At 53.9% G+C, this 20,485-nt stretch overlaps 2 protein-coding genes across 21 annotated transcripts; one reads left to right on the top strand and one right to left on the bottom strand.

Moving 5' to 3' along the window:
- The first annotated feature begins 425 nt into the window (after positions 1-425).
- ABI3 (ABI family member 3) lies at positions 426-18,643 on the top strand. 6 transcript variants are annotated; one of them, XR_006061193.1, is made up of 8 exons: positions 426-564; positions 4,618-4,785; positions 5,864-6,040; positions 7,463-7,548; positions 7,669-7,838; positions 7,997-8,124; positions 8,654-8,791; positions 18,371-18,643. XR_006061193.1 is itself a non-coding variant. In XM_042255849.1 (8 exons), exons 1-8 carry the CDS (start codon positions 448-450, stop codon positions 18,436-18,438), a joined length of 978 nt encoding a protein of 325 aa, XP_042111783.1. In that variant the 5' UTR covers positions 426-447; the 3' UTR covers positions 18,439-18,643. The 6 variants fall into 6 exon arrangements, 4 of the variants coding, with proteins under 4 accessions (XP_042111783.1, XP_027830477.1, XP_042111781.1 ...); XR_006061192.2 differs by lacking the exon at positions 18,371-18,643 and adding an exon at positions 9,100-9,211; XM_042255849.1 differs by having other exon boundaries at positions 7,743-7,838.
- Positions 9,908-16,625, bottom strand: PHOSPHO1 (phosphoethanolamine/phosphocholine phosphatase 1). 15 transcript variants are annotated; one of them, XM_042255851.2, is made up of 4 exons: positions 16,361-16,625; positions 15,140-15,227; positions 13,280-13,390; positions 9,908-12,479 (listed from the first exon to the last, which is right to left on the bottom strand). In XM_042255851.2, the coding sequence occupies exon 4, from the start codon at positions 11,654-11,656 to the stop codon at positions 10,784-10,786; it is 873 nt and encodes a 290-aa protein (XP_042111785.1). In that variant the 5' UTR covers positions 11,657-12,479; positions 13,280-13,390; positions 15,140-15,227; positions 16,361-16,625; the 3' UTR covers positions 9,908-10,783. The 15 variants fall into 15 exon arrangements, with proteins under 15 accessions (XP_042111785.1, XP_012041331.2, XP_004012841.2 ...); XM_012185941.5 differs by having other exon boundaries at positions 9,908-11,663; XM_004012792.6 differs by having other exon boundaries at positions 9,908-11,542.
- Positions 18,644-20,485: the final 1,842 nt, after the last annotated feature.

Genomic DNA, 20,485 nt, shown 5'->3' with positions numbered 1-20,485 from the left:
TCATCCCGAGCTTCCCAAGGAAGCCCCCACCCTCTGCCCTTTCCTCCCCTTCCATGAGTGGAAAATCCATCTCCACCTCCCAGAGCAGGCCAGCCCCCTTCCTCCTGTCTCCCACCCCAGCCCCCGCCGCAGCTTCCTCTCCAGGCCCAGGCAGCAATCACAGCCGCCCCAACCTTGGCTTCCTCTGCTAGGAGGGATTGGGGGGCTGGCCCCCCCATTTTCTCCCTTCCTCTGGGCAGGCGACAGAGTGGCACAGGCTCAGGGAGTGGGGACTAACTTCCTCTTGTCCCCGTATGAGCATGCCTGCCCCATGCTAGCAGGTTTGGGTCTCTCACGAAGAGGAAACCAAAAGCAGTGAGAGGGAGGGAAGGCAGAGCAACCAATCAAGGGCAGAGTGAGGTGCAAAACCGGCAGGCTCCCCGGGGAGCCGGGCAGAGGCCAGGGGCCATGGCGGAGCTACAGCAACTGCAGGAGTTTGAGATCCCCACGGGCCGGGAGGCCCTGAGGGGCAACCACAGCGCCCTGCTTCGAGTCGCAGACTACTGTGAGGACAACTACGTGCAGGTAAGTGGAGCGGGTGCAGGCCTGGCACCGCAGCCCCCCAGGGGCCCAGAGCCCATCCTGACAGGTGCTGGGCCTGGGCATTGGCTGAGCTATCCTCCCACTCCAGGTCGGCTTCATCCCAGGCCCTTAAATTCTCATGCTGACGCGTGTTCCCAGGGCCTCCTGTACTCCTCTTTCCCAGAGCCTCAGAGATGCCCAGGGAAGGCAGTGCTACCCCATCCTGCTATAGGCTTCACCCCAGGCTCCTCTCCTTCCGAAACTCCCGCTCAGATCCAGAGGCCTAAAGACTTGTCCTCACACACCTGTTGGTGCCATCATTCCATGTTCATGCTGGCTCTAGGTGAGACTTCAGAAGAACTTTCCAAACATTGTCTTGAACTTGAGGTGGACAAGAGAAAACTGTCCCTGATATCTGAGGGAGAGCTGAGAGATGTCCCATTATGTTGGGTTAAAGAGATGGAGTTTGACTCAGAGGCAGGGGGATGGACAATATGACAGCATGCAGCAGACTACCAGCAAAATGCAAGGAGAGTGGCATTTTGGAACAGTTTTCTAAATTGTGGGGTTGTCCCAGGACGGAGAGTAGGTGCTTGGATGAACACAAGAGGACAGCCTTTATAACAGCCTTGTGAGACAGTATCATTATTCCTGTTTCATAGATGAAGAGACAGCAGTTCAGGGAGGCAAGGTGACTTGTCCAAGGCCACATTGCTTGGCAATGGCAGAGCTGGGCATCAGCCTAGCCTTCCTGACTTCTGAAGCTGAACCCTCTCCTGCCTTTCCCTCTCTGACATGCTGTATGATTTTAAGACAGTTTATTTGCACTGGGACCTCCCAGCTCCGTAGGAGTGAGGGTTGAAAAAAATAAATAAATAAAAGGAGAAAATGCTTATGAGAAAATGGCAGCTTAAAGAGAGATAATGGTAACAGCAGTTAAAGTGCTTTGCACCTGAACTGGCTTCATTGCTCCCTCACCCAAGTCTGTGAGGTGAGGACCACTCCCACTTCACAGCCAGGAGGCTGAGCTTCAGAAAGGTTAACTTACTTTCCCAGGGTCTCCAAGCTAATGGTAGAACCCAGATTTGAACAAGCAACTTTGACTCCAGAGCATTCCCCCCCAAACCTCTAGTTGAAAATGCTACTCCCGCTGTAGATATTGAGTGACTGTGGGTACTGAAACTGAGCTGGAATGTGGCTTGTGAACTAGCTGCATTTCCCCAGCACTGGAAGGCAAGCTCCTCCTATGGACTAGGATGGCGGCCCTCCTTCCCATTCCTTCAATAACTTGTGCACATCTCAAAGCACTTCTGGTTGTGTTCTCATTTGCACACATGGTGTGCACACAGAATTTGAGGTCAGAAAGACCTGAGTCCAATTTCCAGCTCCTGGACATGGGGCAAGTTTCCCTTGTGATTCTTATACCTTTTATCACGTGTTCACATGGGTTAAACATAATAATGTATTAGCACATTTAGCCCAGTGTTTCTCCCTTAAGAAGGGCAGGATAAATGGCAGCTGTTAGCATCATCAGCATCTTTCATCAGATGGATGAAAGACAAATATAGATATTCAAAGTTAATTCTAGTGAGGTGAAGCAGCCCTTGCAAAAACCCTCAGAGCATCAGAAGCCCTGACCCAGGTCAGAATCCTTGGATTTCAGCTTCCTTCATGCAGAACACTAACTACTAGACTACAGAGCCAGTTACCTTCCCTGACTTCCCCGAGGATTTTCTGAGGAGCAAATGCCTAGGAAGGATTTAGATGACTTCTCAAAATTGGCCTTAAATAAGACCTGGTTCCCACGATCTCCCCCTCTTCCTCACACCGCCCCCTCCATCTCAAGCAGGTGTCAGGAAACCCGTGGGGAATTGGGGGGGACAGGCTGGGGTCAACTGCAAAGTTTTCTGTCAGGGTCCATTGAGTTTGTAGACAGGGTAATTTGCATGATGAATAAATAGTCAGCCATGAAGATGGATCCCAGACCTTTGTTTCTCTAGACCTGACTTTGGGTTAAGACCAAAGCCAGGGGTCGGTAGGTATCCAGGCTCTGTCCCCCCAGAGCTGGGCCCAAGCAGACATGTTTCCTGTTTGGACCGACAGGAAAAATCCAGTGATGAATTCCACATGCCAGTCCAGGGAGGGGTGAGTACAAGAGAGGCCAGCTAATACAGAGTAGTCACTGCTCCATTCTGGGCCTTCATTCCCTCATCTACTAAAGGTCAGTCTTGAACTAGAATTAGACCTGTTATTCTTTCTGGGTTGATTTCTTTGCCTTTTCAAGGCACTCAGTTATGTATGTTGATGAGATGTAAATTGGATGCAAATAAGCAGTGCTTAGCCTATCTGCAACAGAAAGGCATGGAGAAGCACCTGAGGGTCTGGTTCTGGGCCCACCCTTTGGTTCAAGTTTCACTGGGGCTACACTGGATGCTTCCAGGTCTCTTTGAGCACCCTGCTTAGATAGATTCTAGGTCTGTTCTCCACTACGGGCCCTGAGGAGCAACTGAAGGCCCTTAACAAGGAGACCTCAGGGTGCAGCCTTACTGATCAGTCTTTTGGCCTCTCCCCAGACTTGCCCTGGATTGGCCCCTACCCTCGTGTCCCAACCTGAGATGAGGAAGCTGCCTGGGGAACCAAATGACTAGAGAAACAAACTCTCTTCAGTCTTCAGACACTCCCTGTCCACCCCACCACCACTGCCTGGAAGTGTGACCCTAGCCAGCACCGGGCACAGTGCCTGGCAGGCAGTAGGAAGATGGCCAGCAAGTGTTTGGGTTTGCATTCAACCCACTGATTAATTCACAAATGCATATTCATCAAGATCTGTATGTTGGGCACTAACTATTCCAGGATAGGATACAGAATAAAACAGATGAGCTCCCTTCGCTCTTAGGGCTTACATTCTAGTGTGTGTGGATGTGTGTGTGTGTGTATGCGGGGATAGATAATAATGTACATAGAAAAAAAATTTCAGATGGTGCTAAGTGCTATGAAGAAAACAGTAAATCTAATACAAAGTCAATACAGAGGGGGGCTAGGGGAGATCTTAGGGTGATGAGGGCAAGTGTCTCTGAAGACCTGAGTATAACAAGTGTAAAGGCCCTGAGGTACAAACAATCTCAGCTTGATCAGGAACTGAGACCCAATAGCCAATGTGGCTGGAGGACCATGAGTGAGAGGGAGAGAGGAAGGGGATGAGGGTGAGGAGAAAAACAGGAGCCAGCCTTGTGGGACCCTATATAGGCCCCGGTTATACAGGCTACACTTCCCTGGTGGCTCAGACAGTAAAGAATCTGCCTGCAATGCAAGAGGCCTGGGTTTGATCCCTGGGTCAGGAAGATTCCCTGGAGAAGGGAATGGCAATCCACTCCAGTATTCTTGCCTGGAAAATTCCACAGAGAAGCCTGGTGGGCTACAGGCCATGGGGTCACAAAGAGTCGGACACAACTGAGCAACTAACACTTTCACTATATAAGCTACAGTTAGAAGTTGCTTTATCCTACCCCTCTGGGCTTCAGTTTCTTATCTATAAAATGGACCAAATTACTGGTTCCCAACACCACCTTGCAGACCAGAGCTAAGCCAGGAGCTCAGGAGTCACGTAAGGAGCTTTCCAAGGTACAGATTCACTGGCTGCATGCCCAGGGGATTCTGGTTAGAAGGTCTGGGATGAGGGCCTGAGGTTGGTTGTTTGGTTTTCAAGTCCAATAATATCTTTTCCAGCCAGTGTTGACTTCCTCTTTCCTTTCTACTGTTCACCATTTATGATCCTCCTAAACAAAATATCTTCAGGAGGGTGGTAGGGCTAATCCTCAGTGTGACTATCTGAGAAGGGTATCTTTACCTCCCCTTGGACCCAGTTCCCAGGGCTGCAGAGTCACTTTCCTAATACCCCTTGAGTCCTTCTTACTGCGTCGTTCTTATAGAAACCTCCTCAAACATCTGACGGTAATCGCCTTCTCCCAACTCAGCCCCCAACTTCTTCACACCCTATCCCATCCCAGCCCACAGCCAAGGACCCAGTGGAACATACGAGGGCTGTGTGTATTTCAGGCCACCGACAAGCGAAAAGCACTGGAGGAGACCATGGCTTTCACCACCCAGGCCCTGGCCAGCGTGGCCTACCAGGTGGGCAACCTGGCTGGACACACCCTGCGTATGCTGGATCTTCAGGCGGCTGCCCTGCGGCAGGTGGAAGCCCGCGTGAGCACACTGGGCCAGGTAAGAGCTGGGGAAAGGCTGCTCGCCTCAGCCCCTAACTCTTCAGCCCCACCTGGACATCTGTAGCAAAAGTTCTTTCCTGCCTTCCTCTACATCCAAACACCCACCTCTATCCCAGAAAGTTGGCACTTGCCAAGCTTTTTGAGCTTCCTTGTGTCTCAGGGGTGGGCCTTGCTGCCCCTTCGGACCAGGAACTCCCTGACGGCAGAACTCTTTCTGAATTCCTTCCTACATGATAGAAAGTAGGCTCTCCCTATCACAGTGGCTACATAGCACAGAAAAGAGGCAAATGGACCCTGTTTTCATCTAAACACAGGCGGTGACTTTATAAATATCCCAAAGTCAGACTGCTTGCTTGGCAAGGTCATTCTCAGCCCTGGAAGCACTGCCATACCGCACAGCGCCCCACCCCATCTCGCATATACACCCTCCTCCTTCCTTCCTGAATCCTTGGCCGAGGAATTACCCCATAAACCACATGCACGAAGCTACACGTCAGCCTGGCCTGTGCATCACTCACATGTTCAGTGTGAATGTGTCTTTTTCTCTCACCCCAGCAGATTGCAGTTCCCACCCTCTCAGAGATGTAGGTTTCTCCAAAGAACATTACAAGAGGAAGTTGATTCGCTTGTATTGTCCCCCAAGGCAACCCATTCCAGCATTCTTGCCTGGAGAATCTCAGGGACAGAAGCCTGGTGGGCTGCCATCTATGGGGTCCCACAGAGTCGGATGCGACTGACGTGACTTAGCAGCAAGAGGGAGAGCTGGTTCAGCCACGATTCTCCACGTTATCTCCCTCTGCTCCCAAACTGGCCCAGTCTCTTCCCAGCACCCCTTAAGGATGCTGTGTTTTCTCTTTTCCTCTAGTTCCTGCTCAGCTAATAATAGCTCTTGTTCTCTTCCACTGGAAGTGGCTCCAAAGTGGCTCCATCCTCTCCTGGCAACTCTTATCCCAAATGCTATGCGACCTTAGGGACAAAACTCACTCTTTCTCCGCACCTCACTGCCTCCCATGGCCTCTCCCCGTCCCCAAAGTCTTAAGGGAAAGAGCGCTGTCACCTCCAACTCTGTCACACAGATGGTGAACATGCATATGGAGAAAGTGGCCCGAAGGGAGATCGGCACCTTAGCCACTGTCCAGCGGCTGCCTCCCGGCCAGAAAATCATCGCCCCTGAGAACCTGCCTCACCTCACGCCCTACTACCGGAGACCCCTCAACTTCAGTTGCCTGGATGACATTGGCCATGGGATCAAGGTAGAGAGAGGGGCCCTCCTCTTTCTCCACAGCACAGCCTCTGTTTTTTTAAGGCCACACCTCATGGGGATTTTGTTCCCCCAGTCCATGCCCCATGCAGTGGAAGCACAGAGCCCTAACCACTGGGCCACCAGGGAAGTCCCCCACCCTCTTCTGCCTCCTGACTCCCTTCTCTCTAGAGCCTCAGTTCTCTTCCAGGACCGAGTTCTCGTCCCACCCTGCAGCCCCTTTCCTTCCTCATTCCCTGAAGCCATCGCCCTAAGAGGCTCTGCTGCTTCCCATGGGGCCCCCTTATAGGAGAGGGGGCCCATCTTCTTCCTTTAAAATTCATCACAACCTTTCTTTTAATAACTGACCTTTCCCCTTATCACATGACCTGCTGACAATGCCACCTGGGCTCACACATACACACTTGTGGGTACAGGATGGGGATGTGTGTGTGAAGGGGAAGAGCGGACAGGGAAATGTCAGGGTGCATGAGAATGGTTCCCCAGCCACAGCAACTTCCTCTGTCTGGAGGTTTGAGGTCACTGTGCTGAACAGTCACCCAGAGTTGCTGTGGGGTGGGGAAGGCAGGGGATGTAGGCACTCAAATGAGGACATGCTCAAGACTGGCATTTTCTTCACAGCCCACCTTCTTCTTCCAGGTGGGAGAGGACGCACCCTTAATCCCATTTTATCCATTCCTTGTCCCCACACTTCAACATTCCAGATTAGACTGGCTGCTCTCCTGTAGCTAAACGGCTCCTTGATTTCCTTAACACATCTCCCTCCAAAACAGAAAGCACACTCCCTCCTTCAGTCGCCAGACCCTCTTACCAGTAAGCTCTTCCTTTTATCCAACCTAAATTCTTTATGCCTGAGTTCAAGTCCCTTTTGTCTTGTCCCTAGGGGAGGATAGCAGAGGACATCATTCCTCATGTACTTATTCTTAGGAAAACTCCATCACCAACTGAAGTGCTCTCTTGCACATGAGTTCACAGCTTGTCACTTGTACACTGTACATTCTGCTCCTCTCTGCCCTGAACTCCCCACAGCCAGTTCCTCAGGCCCACGAAAATGACAGGTGGGAGGTTTCTACCTCAGCCCTCTCAGCCGTGGGCTGGAGTTGGGGTTTCTCAGAGTTAAGGCCCACAAAGCCGAGCGCTCAGCATCTTTGGGTGAGAGTGGGGCTCAGCTGCTGAGGCCCTGCAAGAGGAAGTGGCCTTCAGATCCTGTCTGCCTGAGCCTATGGCAGATTTAAGGCCCGGTCTGCCAAGAGCAAGACTGAGAGGGGTGGGGTGGGAGAGCCGGCTGGGCAGTGGAAGTCGGCACTTGCTCTCCCAGTTCTCGTCTGCCCCTCCCCCATTTCCTCTCTGGGATGCAGGGGCGCCGTTGCAGGCCCCTGTGGGTGTCAGCCCCCGCCCCCTGCTCCCCCCGCAGGATCTGAGCACGCAGCTGTCACGGACCGGGACCTTGTCTCGTAAGAGCATCAAGGCACCTGCTACTCCCGCCTCCGCCACCCTAGGGTGAGGTCTCCCCACAATCGTAACCTGCCCCGCCCCCGCCTCCTCTCGCTCCCCTCAACCAGAAACTACTCCCCACCACCCGCCCCTTCAAGCCAGGCGCCAAACTTCCTCCTCCGACAGCCCGCCTGCCCGAACCCCTGCTCGCCTGATGCCTTCTCCCTCGATGTCACTTCACTCCTATCTACCCACCCCAGGAGAGCGCCCCGGATCCCCGAACCCGTGCAGCCCCCCGTGGTGCCCGACGGCAGACTCTCGGCCGCCTCCTCTGCCTCCTCACTGGCCTCGGCCTGGTGAGCCCCACAGGTTTTAGGTTGGGGCGGTCATGAAGGTGGATTAAGACCGCGGGCCACAAGGGCGGAGCTTGTGATTGAAGGGGCGGGGTCAGCTTGGGTACTGAGTAGGAAGTTGTTCCCCAACCTAGCAAAGCCCCTCTCTCTCTGATCTTCAGCAGCGCCGAAGGTGTCGGTGGGGTCTCCATGGCCAAGGGGCAGGCAGCCCCCCCACCCCCTCCCCCTGTTGCCCCTGACTTCTTCCTGCTACCCCCTTCGTTGGAGAAACTGTCTTTGCCCCCACCGGGTAAGGAGCCCCGCCTCCTCCTATCTCAACGTTTGGGGTTGTTTTCTCACCTCTCGAGACTTCCCACCCCACCTCACCCTAGTTGGATCCAGCTGGGCCTATGTCAGTGAATACTTTGTCCAAGGTAGGACAGAAGAAAGCAGAGGAAGCAAGCTAACATAATTGAGCCCCTGCTTTTTACCAAGTCAAAGCTTCTCATCCATTTTCTTGCGTAAATTTGACCGCTTAGGATCTTCACACTCCCATTCAACAGATGAAGAAACTGAGCCTGTGAAGTTTAATTAAGTGACTTGCTCAAGGCTTGCCCAGCCAAGTGGCAGAGTCTGATCACCCTACACTGTTCAACATTGCTGTTTACTGAGCACCTACCACCCGCTAGAGGCACTGTGGGAGGAGCAGGATGAAAAAGGGCTGCAGGCAGAGTGCATTGAATGGGTAGATCCCCGGGCCCTGCTCTCCAACAGTGAAGTTTCTTGGAGTGGATGGGGTTGCCTGTGTCACGCTTGCAGCCTTTCTGCTTCTCTCCTAGCCCCAGAGCTGCCCATGCCCCTCGACCTGCCCCCTCCTCCACCCCTGGATGTAGATGATCTGGAGCTGCCACCTCCACCCCCACCAGGCTTTGGGTCTGAAGAGCCCAGCTGGGTCCCTGATGCATACTTGGAGAAAGGTACTTGAGTCCTGGGACTGAAGGGCAACAGATCGTGGGGTCAGGTTTCCCCCCACTCTTCTAGCCCAGAGCCATTCTCCCTTCCATTTGCAAAGGTGTGACCCTGTTATTCCTCACACACACCCACACAGAAAAGCAGCTGGCCTGATACTGAGTATTAGCTCAGCTGGGGAGGAGCCCAGGGCTTGGTAGAAGGCATCTCCTGCCCCAGTTCCCATGGTGCTCTCTAGAGTTCAGGGTGTAGGCCCCAGCATCCCAGGGTGCAGCAGGAGGCACATCCCACGGCACCCTCTACTCTCTCCCTCCAGTGGTGACACTGTACCCATACACCCGCCAGAAGGACAACGAGCTCTCCTTCTCTGAGGGCACAGTTATCTGCATCACCCGCCGCTACTCTGATGGATGGTGTGAGGGTGTCTGCTCCGAGGGGTCTGGATTCTTCCCTGGGAACTATGTGGAGCCCATCAGCTGACAGCCTGGTCTCTGCGATGCTGATTCAAAGCACTGCCTTGAGTGAGCCTGAGTCCCACACCAAAGCCAGCTTCACTCAAGACTGGACCAGGCTTGCACACCTCTGGGCTGTTAACTGTTGTCTATCCCTTCCCCCCATTGCAGTGGGAGGGGGTCCTGGGAGAGGTACCCAGAAGCCTGCTAGAGACAGGAAATAACTGGAAGCCAAGGTGTTTGGTGATCTTATCCACAGGAGACCCTTGGACCATGCAAGACAGGGTCTCCAGCTGCAAGTGCCAACTTGGAATAAAACTGGTGACCTCTTGATGATTGCCCTGCAGGGTGGGGTGCGAGGTGTGCTGAAAGATTGAAAGGTAACCCGGTTTTTAGGCTCCTGGGGACTGAGTCCCTTTGCCTACCCTAAGCAGGAATATCTCCCGTCTCCTCCCTGCTTGAGCCCTCTCCATGAGACCCCTGTGCCGCTCTGTGAAGACAGGCTGCACCCTACTCTTTTGCCTGTTCCTTGCTTTATGAATTCAGTCTTGGTTCCCCAAACTGGACACTCCTCCAAGAGTGGAGCCCAGCTCCCTCACTTAAGTGGGGCTTTCTGAGAGATCATCTCACCCTCATCCCTCAGACTGCGGCGCGAGAGATCTCAGTCACCTCTGCCCCTTTTCCTCCTTTATAGCTCTGAAACACCAAAAGGGGCGGGGGTTGGGTTTCAGTGGCTCTGCTTTAAAACATCATGGCTTTCTGTTCCATACGGGAGGGGAGGGGTTCAGAGGGTCCAGTTGGCGGGGCGACTTTGGTTAAGTCCCTGGTTTCTTGCTGCATAGAAGAGGCTGGGGTGCGAGGAGGAGACGTCGTCGCGTTCTCTGAGGTCCCTGGCTGGCCGGACCCGAGCCCTGGACAGTGTACTACCTCATTCCACCACCAGGAGGCGACTGTTCCCTCTGGCATTTCTTCCTGTGGGAACGCTGACAGCGTGCGTGGGGGAAGGCAGGAGTGTAGTGTAGGGTCACAGAAGGTAAAGCAAGACCTAGGCCTGAGACTGGAGTCCGTGGAGAGCACCATCTCTCCGCGGGGAGTGCGGGGCTGAAGGGACGGGGAGAGGAATTTCAGGACCTGGGTCCCCCTGACAGAAGTCTAGGGGAAGGAAGTCATGCGGCCCAAGGCAACAGTTAATGAAACACAGTGGGAGATGTTCCTTCTCTACTCTGCCAGGCAACCCTTTCCTCCCAGTTGGGAGGGGACAAGGTTTTTGGAAAACACTGCTGCCTGCTTGGGTCTGCGCACCACCCTAGCGGGACCAAACCGGAATTCGCTGGCAGTGGAACTGGGGGAGACAGCCAAACTGGGTTAACTGCATAGATGGGGATAGCTCCGAACTCTCTCCTCCAGCCCCCAAATGGACGAGCTCCGGATTCCGGAAATTCCCGGAGGGACCCACCAAAACGAAAGGGAAAGGGAATAATAAAACTAGGTTTGTCTTTCCCTGTCCCCAGCCCCCTTCCCGCCGGGCGCCCCCTGCAGGCCGCGTCCTCAGCACGTCTTCAGCACCTGTTGCAGATGGAGGCGCACTTCGGTGGCATTTTCCCAGGGTACCACGCTGGCGCGGAAGGAGCTGGGGTCAGCCTTCTGTGCCTCCTGGATAAGGCGGTGCATGGGGTAGCCGCGGCGAGGGAAGGCCACATCGCCACCGGCCAGCAGCCCCATGGGACAGAAGTCGTTGGCTCCGTCGCCCACGTAAAAAAGGCGCTCGAAGTGCACGCCGTCGTGCGCCCGCTCGCGCAGGTAGTCGCTGAGCACCTTGTGCTTGCACATGTTGGCGGGGCAGCGCGCGCAGCTGTGTGAGTGGAAGGGCCGCAGCGCCAGCAGCCCCCGAGCGTCGGGCCCGGAAGGGTTGCTGAAGATGCGGCGGAACAGGCCTTGGTGGCCGGCGGCGCGCAGCGCGCTCTCCACGCCAAAGGTGTTGGCGTCTGAGATGAGAATAACCTCAAAGCAGGAACCCTGCTTGGCCACAAACTGCAGCAGTTCGCCCATGCCGGGCGATAGCGGGATGGACTCGTAGACAGCGCGCAGGTCTCGCGGCCGCACGCCCTGGTCGCCCAGGTACTGGAAGACGCGCTGCATGTACTCGTTGTAGAAGCCCTCGCGGTAGGTGGCACGCAGGCTCTCCGGGAGCCGCTGGCCCGGCGCCACGCGCACGATCGAGTCGTCGCTGTTTTCGTCCACGATAGTCTCATCAAAGTCGAAGGTCAGGAGGAAGCGCGGCGAGCCCTGCGCAGCCATCCCGCCGTCCTGGGAGCAGGGGAGAGAGGAGCAGGAGGAGGAGGGAGCAAGCGAGAGGGGGCGCGGCAGGAGCCGGCCCGGGAGAGGCAGGTTAGCGGGCCACGGCCAGAGATGCTGGCACATCGAAGACCTGAGGAGGACCCAAGGCTGGTTAGGCTGGTTAAGCAACGCCGGCGTCCCCACCCCTGCCTTCCCTGTCCACCCTCTTGCACTTCTGTGTTAACTGCTCTGGGGTTTATCCTCAGGGGACCATCCTCCTGAACCCTGAAGGGCTTCTTTGGCACCTTTCTTCTACTCTCATCTGGGGCCATGGGGGCTTAACCAAGGTTCAGGAGAGTGGAAGAGCAGCTTCCAAGGAGTCACTCCGTTGGGAAGGTTTCTGGACTAGACCATTCTAGAGACTTCCAGTGACCCCTTGTTGGTGGTGGACACAGGGAAGGTGGGAGGGACTCCACTCCTCTTCCCTATTCATTCATTCATTCAACTGGAACAGATCTGTCATTCCACTTTTCAGCCATGTAGAGCCGATGGCTTGTAGGACTGTGATGGATGGTAGAAACCAGGGAAGACTTGTTGGCACTACCCAAGGCATGTGGGCAATCAGTGCCAGACCTGGAGAGTGAGGTGCCTGGGCTTCCGCATTGGCCAGAGAACTGGATTTTAGCTCTTGGAGGAACCAGTTAGGTGGATTGACCACCCAAAATCCAGGCAGGGTCTGTGAGCTGCTTCCAGCCAGGTGGCCCTGGGCAGGGGTCCAAGGATGGGACACAACTTCTCTGGGGAGTTTCAGGGCCCTGTCTGACAGCTCATCACTAATCACTTGCCAGTTCCCTGGGAGGAACTTGTCAGCGGATGGGGTTTCTGCCAGAGTCCGAAGCAAGCAGGCAGCAGGAGAAGCAGTGGGACTTGGGGAAGTAGGAGCCTCCCGCACCAGGCCACGACACACCTGGGAGATGGGTAAGGAAGAGGAAAGAGAGCGGCAGTGGCTGAGAAGGCAGAAGGAGAGGGAGTGGGGGCATGGCTGGGGTGGAGGGGATGAGGAAGGGCTGGGGAAGAAGAGGGCCAGGAGGACGTCATGCTAGGGGAGCACAGGGCAGAAGGGACAGGAAGAGTAGGGGTGGGGAGCTCCAGAAAGTCAAGACCTGGGATGGTTATGTTCATGGGGGATAAGGGAGAGGATGCGGGGCAACATGGCAAGGGTGAGGGCATGAAGGCAAGCATGTGGAGAGCAGAAGCCCTCTGCAGCTTGCCCCTGCCCCAGAGGGACAGCAAGCAGACTGCACAGCTTCCGAGTACCACTGTGCTGTCTTCTCCCTCTCCACATTCCACCCGTTAGTTGAGACAAAACCACTCCTCTTTCTAGTTTCTTCCTAACTCCCTTTCCAATATTCCTGTGATGTTTACAGCCTGGCACATCCTGTAAAATGGAAGTCCAAGGCTCCTAACTTCTGAGTTGGGATTTGAACCTGGCTATCTGCCTCCCTAACAGAACTGTCCCTTCAATTTCATGCAGTCACTCTCTGGTCTCACCAACATCTATCTGAGTTTCAGTGGCCCAGGATTCCTGGAGTTGAGGATAGAGAGCATCAGGGACCCATGCTTGCGATGGAAGCTTTCAGGGATTAGTGGAGGCTCAATAGAGGTGAGAGCAGGCTTAAAAGAGGCTGGATAGGGCTCCTCCCACCCCATGATGGGAACATGGAGCTGAGGCCTCATCCTAAGAGACCCCTGGAGGGACCCACTTACCCTAGACAGGCATCGGAGGCCAGCAACTGGAAAACACCCGCTCATTGTCAGTACATCACCCTGAGCACCACCTGTAGGGATTGTTGGCCTCCAGCCGTCGGTCCAGAGCTCCTGACAACCATACAAGGTCCGTGTGAGGGTGCCCGGTCAGGTGGTGGTGTTTCTACCACCAACACCCACCTGATCCTATCCCCTCTCCTGAGCCTCAGGAACCACTCGGTAAAAACAGCCCATCAAATAAGCTAAGGACCACAAGGCCCTTGCTAGGCATCCTCTTAACAATCCCTCATGATGCTGGAAAGGTTACAGATATTATTGAAGACCTAGAAAGGGTAACCAACTTGTACAAACATCACCCACTATATATGGCAGAGACAGATCTCAAAACCAGATCTCAGAGTCTGAGACCAGTGTTTTTTTTCTCTATATGTTCATTGCCCCTTTCTTGTGTATGGTTCATCATGGTTTACAAATAAGCTTCACTTATATTCTGTCCTTGCTCATCACAATTCCATGGATTCAGCAGATGAAAAGGACTCAGAGATTAAATAACTTGCCCAAGGCTACGATGTTTCCTTGGGGCAAAGCCTGGTTTGTGAACTCCTGGCCACAGCCTTGCCTGCCCTCTGTCCTCAAAAAGGAAGAGGCAGATGCCCAGGGATGGGCATCCACTGCAGCTGGAGAGCTAGGACCCCTGGGTACCACAGGTGATCTAGGACTGTCTCACTCCCTGGTGCTTCTAGAGACTGGCAGTCCGCCAGGAGTCAGGTTGAAATTTCTGCCAGATTTTGCTATGTGACTTTGGGGACAGGATTCGGCTTCATGGGGGCTTCCCCAATGCTGCTTCAAACCTACAAGTCCCTGTTGCTGCCCTCCACCCTGGGTTTAAATGAGACTAGATGCAGCTGGGACACAGCTGGACCGCGACTGTGAGCCAGGAGACTAGACAGGGGAAGGAGCAAAGGTCTGGCTGGCTGCTGCCCTCTGGTGGTGAAAGTGGGTGACACTGGGTACCCCTCTGACTTTGTCAAGGTGACTCTCCCCAGACCATCCCAGGACAGCAAGGAGAAGCAACAGCTTCTCAAGAAAGAGACAGGGACTTCGCAGGAGCAGGGCACCAGTTAGAGGAAGGGCTCCCTCCATCTTGAGGTAGCCCATCTGTCCCCACTCCCTGGCTACACATGCAATGTGGATTTCAGCCTTTTCCCTAAGAATTTGTAGTCTAGGAATATAGTTGTGGACAAAGCTGAATGGGACAGTGGGCAAAAAGAGGGAAGGGATTGGGAGAGGAGACACAGGTCAAAAATATGGGAGAGAAGGGGAGGGAGGCATGTGAGGTAAAAGAAGGGCATGTTTGGGGGGTTAGAGGTGGAAGGGCTGTCCCAGGTCCCATCTAGATGGACTTTCAGCCTTCCAGAATCCTGGCTGATATCACATGTCCCCCAGGGGACAGGTGAGTCCAAAGAGGAAAGGTCAAAGGATGCCACACCCCTTGTAAAAGCAAACATGGACAGACACATGCCAGAATGATATGAAGATAAAAGGATCTCAAGGAATCACCCAGAGACCAGCTTTCATTTCTTTGCCCTTGATTCTTTCTTTTTTTTTAATTTGGTGGAATAGTCTACTTGTTTTTAATCATGTTCAAAACTTCTCAGCAAAAGTTAGGTTCTTTTCATCTAATACTAGTATTCAGGGAAACCAGATTGTTGGTGAGTTGCCCTTGCTTTAGTCCCTAGAGGTCTTCCCGTCGAAATTGAGAAGGCCATGCTGCAACACCCACCCCTAGCCCACAGTAGTCAGAGGCACCCCAAGCCCCGCTGAAATCTGGCTCTTGGGACATTCAGAGAGGTCACTCACCTCTGGAAGCTTTCTCCTGAGTGATTGAATCCTCTTGTGGTCACCGAATAGGAAAAGGGGGACAGGACCTCTGAGCTTTTCCAGCAGGCTAGAGCAAACGACAGAAGGGTTTCATTGGGCTGGCAGGGAGTCCATATTCTAGTTCTACCTAAAACCAGTGTTTCCCCCACCCCCACACTGGCCCCTTGCACCCCTGCACCTTTTTACACAAGTGCTGTCACATTATATCCATGGGAATAGGATGGGAGGACACCTTTGGGATGGGGAAACAGAGTTTGAAAATTCCCATTAATGGATGGTTGGAGGCCACAGGGCAGTGTTCCACAAGAAACTGCAGGATAAGGATGTGGCAAGGGCAAGGATCCCAGAAATACTACAGTAACAAGTCCTCTGCTTAAGACTAGGTCTCCTAGCATCAATCACTAGAAATCACTTTCCACCACTAAGGTGCAATTCTCCCCCTCCCCCAGACAGCACTCCCAACTTCACCATGGTTTCTTCCTTGGTCTCTTCCTTCACCACTAGCAGTGAATAAGAAAAACAAAAGCCCAGAGAGGTCAAGCTAACATCTTGGGTCACACAGCATCAGAATCAGGATTAGAACTAGAACTCAAGGGTCTCTGCTGCCTCTTGGGAAAACTGCAGCCAGAACTTCCTCTATTGCCTTGGAGATTCCCCTGGGTTGTGAGCTTGTTGTCCTGACAGCTGGGTTGACGTCCTGGAGCTCTGGTGCCAGTGAGAAAGACAGGACCAGGAGTTGACGTCCTGGAGCTCTGGTGCCAGTGAGAAAGATAGGACCAGGAGTCACCTCTGTGTTTCCCTGCCTGGGTAGACAAGCTAGGAGGGGATCTTCAGTGGGCAAGGAGGTGGCAGCTGCCGGTGGAGTCTGGGGAGAGATATTTTTAGAGGTGGCTGGAAAGCAGGCACTCTGGCACACCCCCAGCTGGCCGGTGCTTCGCTCCAGTGCGGGGCGGCGGGGGGTGGTGGAGGGGGGACAGTTCGGGAGCCCAGGGGACTCGTGGGTGGCAGGGAGCAAGGAAGCACGGATTCCTTCGCCTTGTCTGTGTCGGGAATGGAGCGATAGCCAGACACCTAGTCCCTTGGGTAGGAGAGGAACTCATTCCTCTGCTCCAGCGACTCCCCTATGGACACGCGCGTGAAGGAGCGCTCTCAGACCCAGCGCAGCCCCCACCCCACGCTGGGACCCCAGCCTTCCCCTACCTCGGCGAGTCCAGGACTCACGTGGGGAGCGGCGGCGGCAGAGGTCTGTCCCGGCTGAGTTTGGAGTGTGAAGAGTAGGGGGACACGGGCTAGCTGAGGTATTTGGGCTCAGGATGGAGCAAGGGCTGCTTACAGGAATTGGAGGGGATGCGGTGTCTTATCCACCCCCGGATTTCTGGGCTTCGGCTCTCACGAGTCCCTCCAGTCCGGAGGGGCCGTGGATGATATGCGTCTGGGCCGTCCCCTCCACTTGCCCCCCATCCCCCCGGGCCGCCGCCGCGTCCCCTTTAAATACCGGGGAGCCGGAGCCGGAGCCGCGGCTGGCGCTGCGGCTGCCGCAGCACCGGAGCCCACCGCAGTCTCCGCACGTCACAAGCGGTTGTCCAATCACAGCGGCGTCGGAGCACATCAAAGGGGCGGGCCGCCGGTAGGCCACGCCTCCCTGCTGCTCCACAGGCTCCAGAAGCGCGAGCGAAGGTGGGATTGGGCGCCGCCGGGAAGGGTAGGAGGGTGAAGATGTAGTGCATCCCTTCAGAGGAGCGTGGGTGGGGGGCACCCTCATTAGAGCGGCTGCTGGGCTCTAGGTAAGTCCCGCCCACACACCTGGAGGTGCCAGGGCAATGGACTTTCTCCACCCCCGCCTCTAGAGCTCAGATCCCCCGGACTTGCAAAAATGCACTCCCACCTCCAGCCCTCATTCTGTTCTGCGCTCCTAAGCCCGAGGGCAGGCTTCGGCTGACCCCGCCCAGGGAAAAGCAGTTCCTCTCCCCTGTGCGCAAAGCTGGGCTGACTGGGTGCCCTCTGCCCTCCAGGCACAGTCGCTTCGCCCCGCTACTTGGGACCCTTGCCCCGGTTACAGGTTACAGAGGCCTGCGGACTTTCCCGCTCTCCTATCCTGTATACACTGAGTTGGGGACCAGACTCTGCCCCTTTGCAAGTAGCGTTGTAAATAAAAACCTCGACTTTCTCCTCGCTTCTTGAGTCCTTTCCCGGCCACACCCGCTCCACCCTTATGCCCTCCCACCCTGGTGAGGAGTAGAGATTATGTTTAGAGAGGAAAGAAATTTACTGAGAACACACTATGAACCCGGTGTAATACTAGGTCACAGCACTTAACGGTTGAATGTTGACAGCAGGAGAAATTGAGTTCAACCCCCCGCACAGCTAACTCAAACGGGGTCACAACGGGACTGTGTTAGCTAGGAAGAAGGTGGGCACCCCGTGCCTGGGTCTAACTTCAGTCCTCCCTAGTCTCCCTGGCTCCACAAGAAGAGAAGGAGCAAATGCAAAGGGCCTGAGTCATCTGGGAGCTGGTAAGGCTGGAAACCAGAGGTAGCAGGGTCAGTCAGGGAGTACCCTAATCTCTGTGCCAGGGGCTAGGGGTTCACCGATGAACAGGACAAATGTGTGCCATGCTTCCATATATACAAAGGGAAACAAACGCTTTAAAGCTCCAAACCTGACCCTTGACACTCTTACCAGTAACTCCCAGTGTCCCAGCTCCTTCAACTGATTGGCTGCTTCACTGCATCTCACATCCCTGTCTTCACACCTCACCTTTTTCTCTTGCTCTCCTGATGGGGCCCTCTCCTCCTCAGGACCACGTCCACCCCATTTGCTGAAGGAGCTCAGCCTGGACATCATCTCTTGCCCTGTTATGCAACCTGCAGCCCCTTTCATTATACTGACCACATGTGTACTAACAGACCACGTAGTAGATGCCACAAGTGTAAGCACATAGGGTAGGGGGGCCCCAGAGAAGGAGATCAGGCATTGTCTTCTTGACATGAGAGGCCTCTTTGTTTTTTTTGAGAGGCCATTTTTTCCTAAGCCATTTTGTGATCTTAGCCTGGCCACAATCATTATCACTGATAGGTCTCAGTAATTAACGAGCTTAAGGAAAGAACACAGGAAAAGCAGTCAAGAAAAAATAGTTCAGTGATAAAACAGAGTCCAAGTTCCTCCTCAAGGGATACATAGCAATCTGATACATATCTTTGAGTTCTGCAGGAACTATGGCCCCAACCCAGGTGGAGGATGGAATGATGGTGTTGACCCTTCTGACTTCAATCAAGTAAAGCTTGAACTCTGTTGACCTTTGCCCCAACTCTATGCTGAATCTCCTCTGCTCAAGCCCCTTCATGAATACTCATATACCAGACAAACCCCTTCAAGAACACATGTACCCTTAGCTTAAAACTTCTCCAGTTTTGCTGATCAGAGAGACACTGCTTTGGGAAAGATCTCCTTGCTTGCTGTAATAAATCTTTCCTTCTTCCTCTCTTTGGCTTGATTGTGTCTAGTGGTTCCACACCCACCAAGAGTTTTCAGGTAACGTATTTTTCCATGTGTCAATTTATGGAATCCTTACCACTTTATGAAGTGGGCGCATGGCTTACTTTACTGTTGGGAAGTCAAGGCACAGAGTGCATCAAGAGCCAGGACCACCCAGCTGGTGAATGGTGGCGCTGGGCCTCCAACCTAATTGCCTTAATCATCACCCCACACTATCCCTTCTCATTTTGTGTCTGCCACCCTGCTTCTCCTACAGGAGACATGAGGAGACCAAGTTCATCTTATTTCTTAATGTCCCCTAGTCCCTAGAATATCGGAGAAGGCAATGGCACCCCACTCCAGTACTCTTGCTTGGAAAATCCCATGGATGGAGGAGCCTGGTAGGCTGCAGTCCATGGGGTCACTAAGAGTCGGACACGACTGAGCGACTTCACTTTCACTTTTCACTTTCATGCATTGGAGAGGGAAATGGCAACCCACTCCAGAGTTCTTGCCTGGAGAATCCCAGGGACGGGGGAACCTGGTGGGCTGCTATCTATGGGGTTGCACAGAGTTGGACACAACTGAAGCGACTTAGCAGTCCCTAGAATATAGACCCTGGCACCGTAGGCCTTGGATATTTGTTATTGGATGAAACAAATCCCCTGCTGTGTTCTTGTCTCAATGTTAGTGGTCCATTTGTGTTCCCTCCTTAACTCTTCACACCAGGGTCCCTTCAGATTTATTCCCTATTTACAACAGGAAATTGAGATCAGATGACTTGTCCAGGGTCACATGCTCCCAGGAGGCTCTTGATGCAATTAGCCCTTTTAATCTTGTTTCCAGATTCATCCCTGGGGCTGGGGGAGGGATGAACAGAGAACTTACTCTGTCAAGAAAGTAGAGAGAACTAGCTGGGAATACCAAAGCTCATGGTGGCTTCCTGCAAAGTGCCTTTGTGGAATAAATGTGGAAATTCCTAGTTCTCCCTACACTAACAATTTCAGGACACAAATCTATTTCTCGTTAAACTTTCTCCTCTCATCGTGCCAATGAGTCAGCAAGTTGGATGATCAGTCATGTGTCTAAAGATGGGGACAGAAGGAATGGGAAGTCCTACCTGCTGCCCCACCCTATCCCTGCCCCCAGCAGGTTGAGGCCTCTGCCCAGCATTCAGGCTGCTGAACTTCCTCCCCCACTATGGGGTTCACCTTAGAACTCAGGCTAGTCCATCTGGCAGAGAATTTGTGGGGACAGGAGTCATCTGAGGTGACAGGGACAGGAGTCCCTGATGAACTCTGACTCAGGCAGCCAGGGAGGGAGCTTTCCAGCTGGTGCTCACAAAGAGGGTGTGATTCTTGCCGGAGGCTTCCGTGGTAGAGCTGGGGCGGTCAGAAGGCCAGGAATGTGGCCTCTGATTCTCCAGTCAGCTTGGTGGGCAGGAGGGCCACAGACCAGAGAGAGGAGCGGATCACCGCCGGGAGAGTTGTGTTTCAGACACCAGGCACCAACTGGTGCCGGGCACATAATCCCCACATCAATCCTGGCAGATGGGTTTTAGCATTTCCATCTTACAAACAAGAAACCAGAAGCACGTTAAGAAAGAGCTTGCCCAAGGACACTGTGTAGCAACCCCAATCGTGGTCAGCCCCAGTGTTCAGGTCAGCATTTCTCTGTCTGCAGAAGGCACAGGGCCCTTGGGGATCTGACAACTGATGCAAGTGGGCTCAGTGGAAGAAACCACTGGGAGTGACCCCATTCAGGCATTGTAGGTGCTCAGTGTCTGAGGCATTGTGCTGGGGCTTAGGGATCAGGGCTGGACAGATTTCTTTCCAGGTGTCTCATTTCCTT

This window comes from Ovis aries, chromosome 11 (genome assembly GCF_016772045.2).
Source record: "Ovis aries strain OAR_USU_Benz2616 breed Rambouillet chromosome 11, ARS-UI_Ramb_v3.0, whole genome shotgun sequence".
Lineage (NCBI taxonomy): Eukaryota > Metazoa > Chordata > Mammalia > Artiodactyla > Bovidae > Ovis > Ovis aries.
The sequence above is the reverse complement of the archived record's forward strand: the minus strand, read 5'-3'. Positions and strand labels throughout refer to the sequence as shown.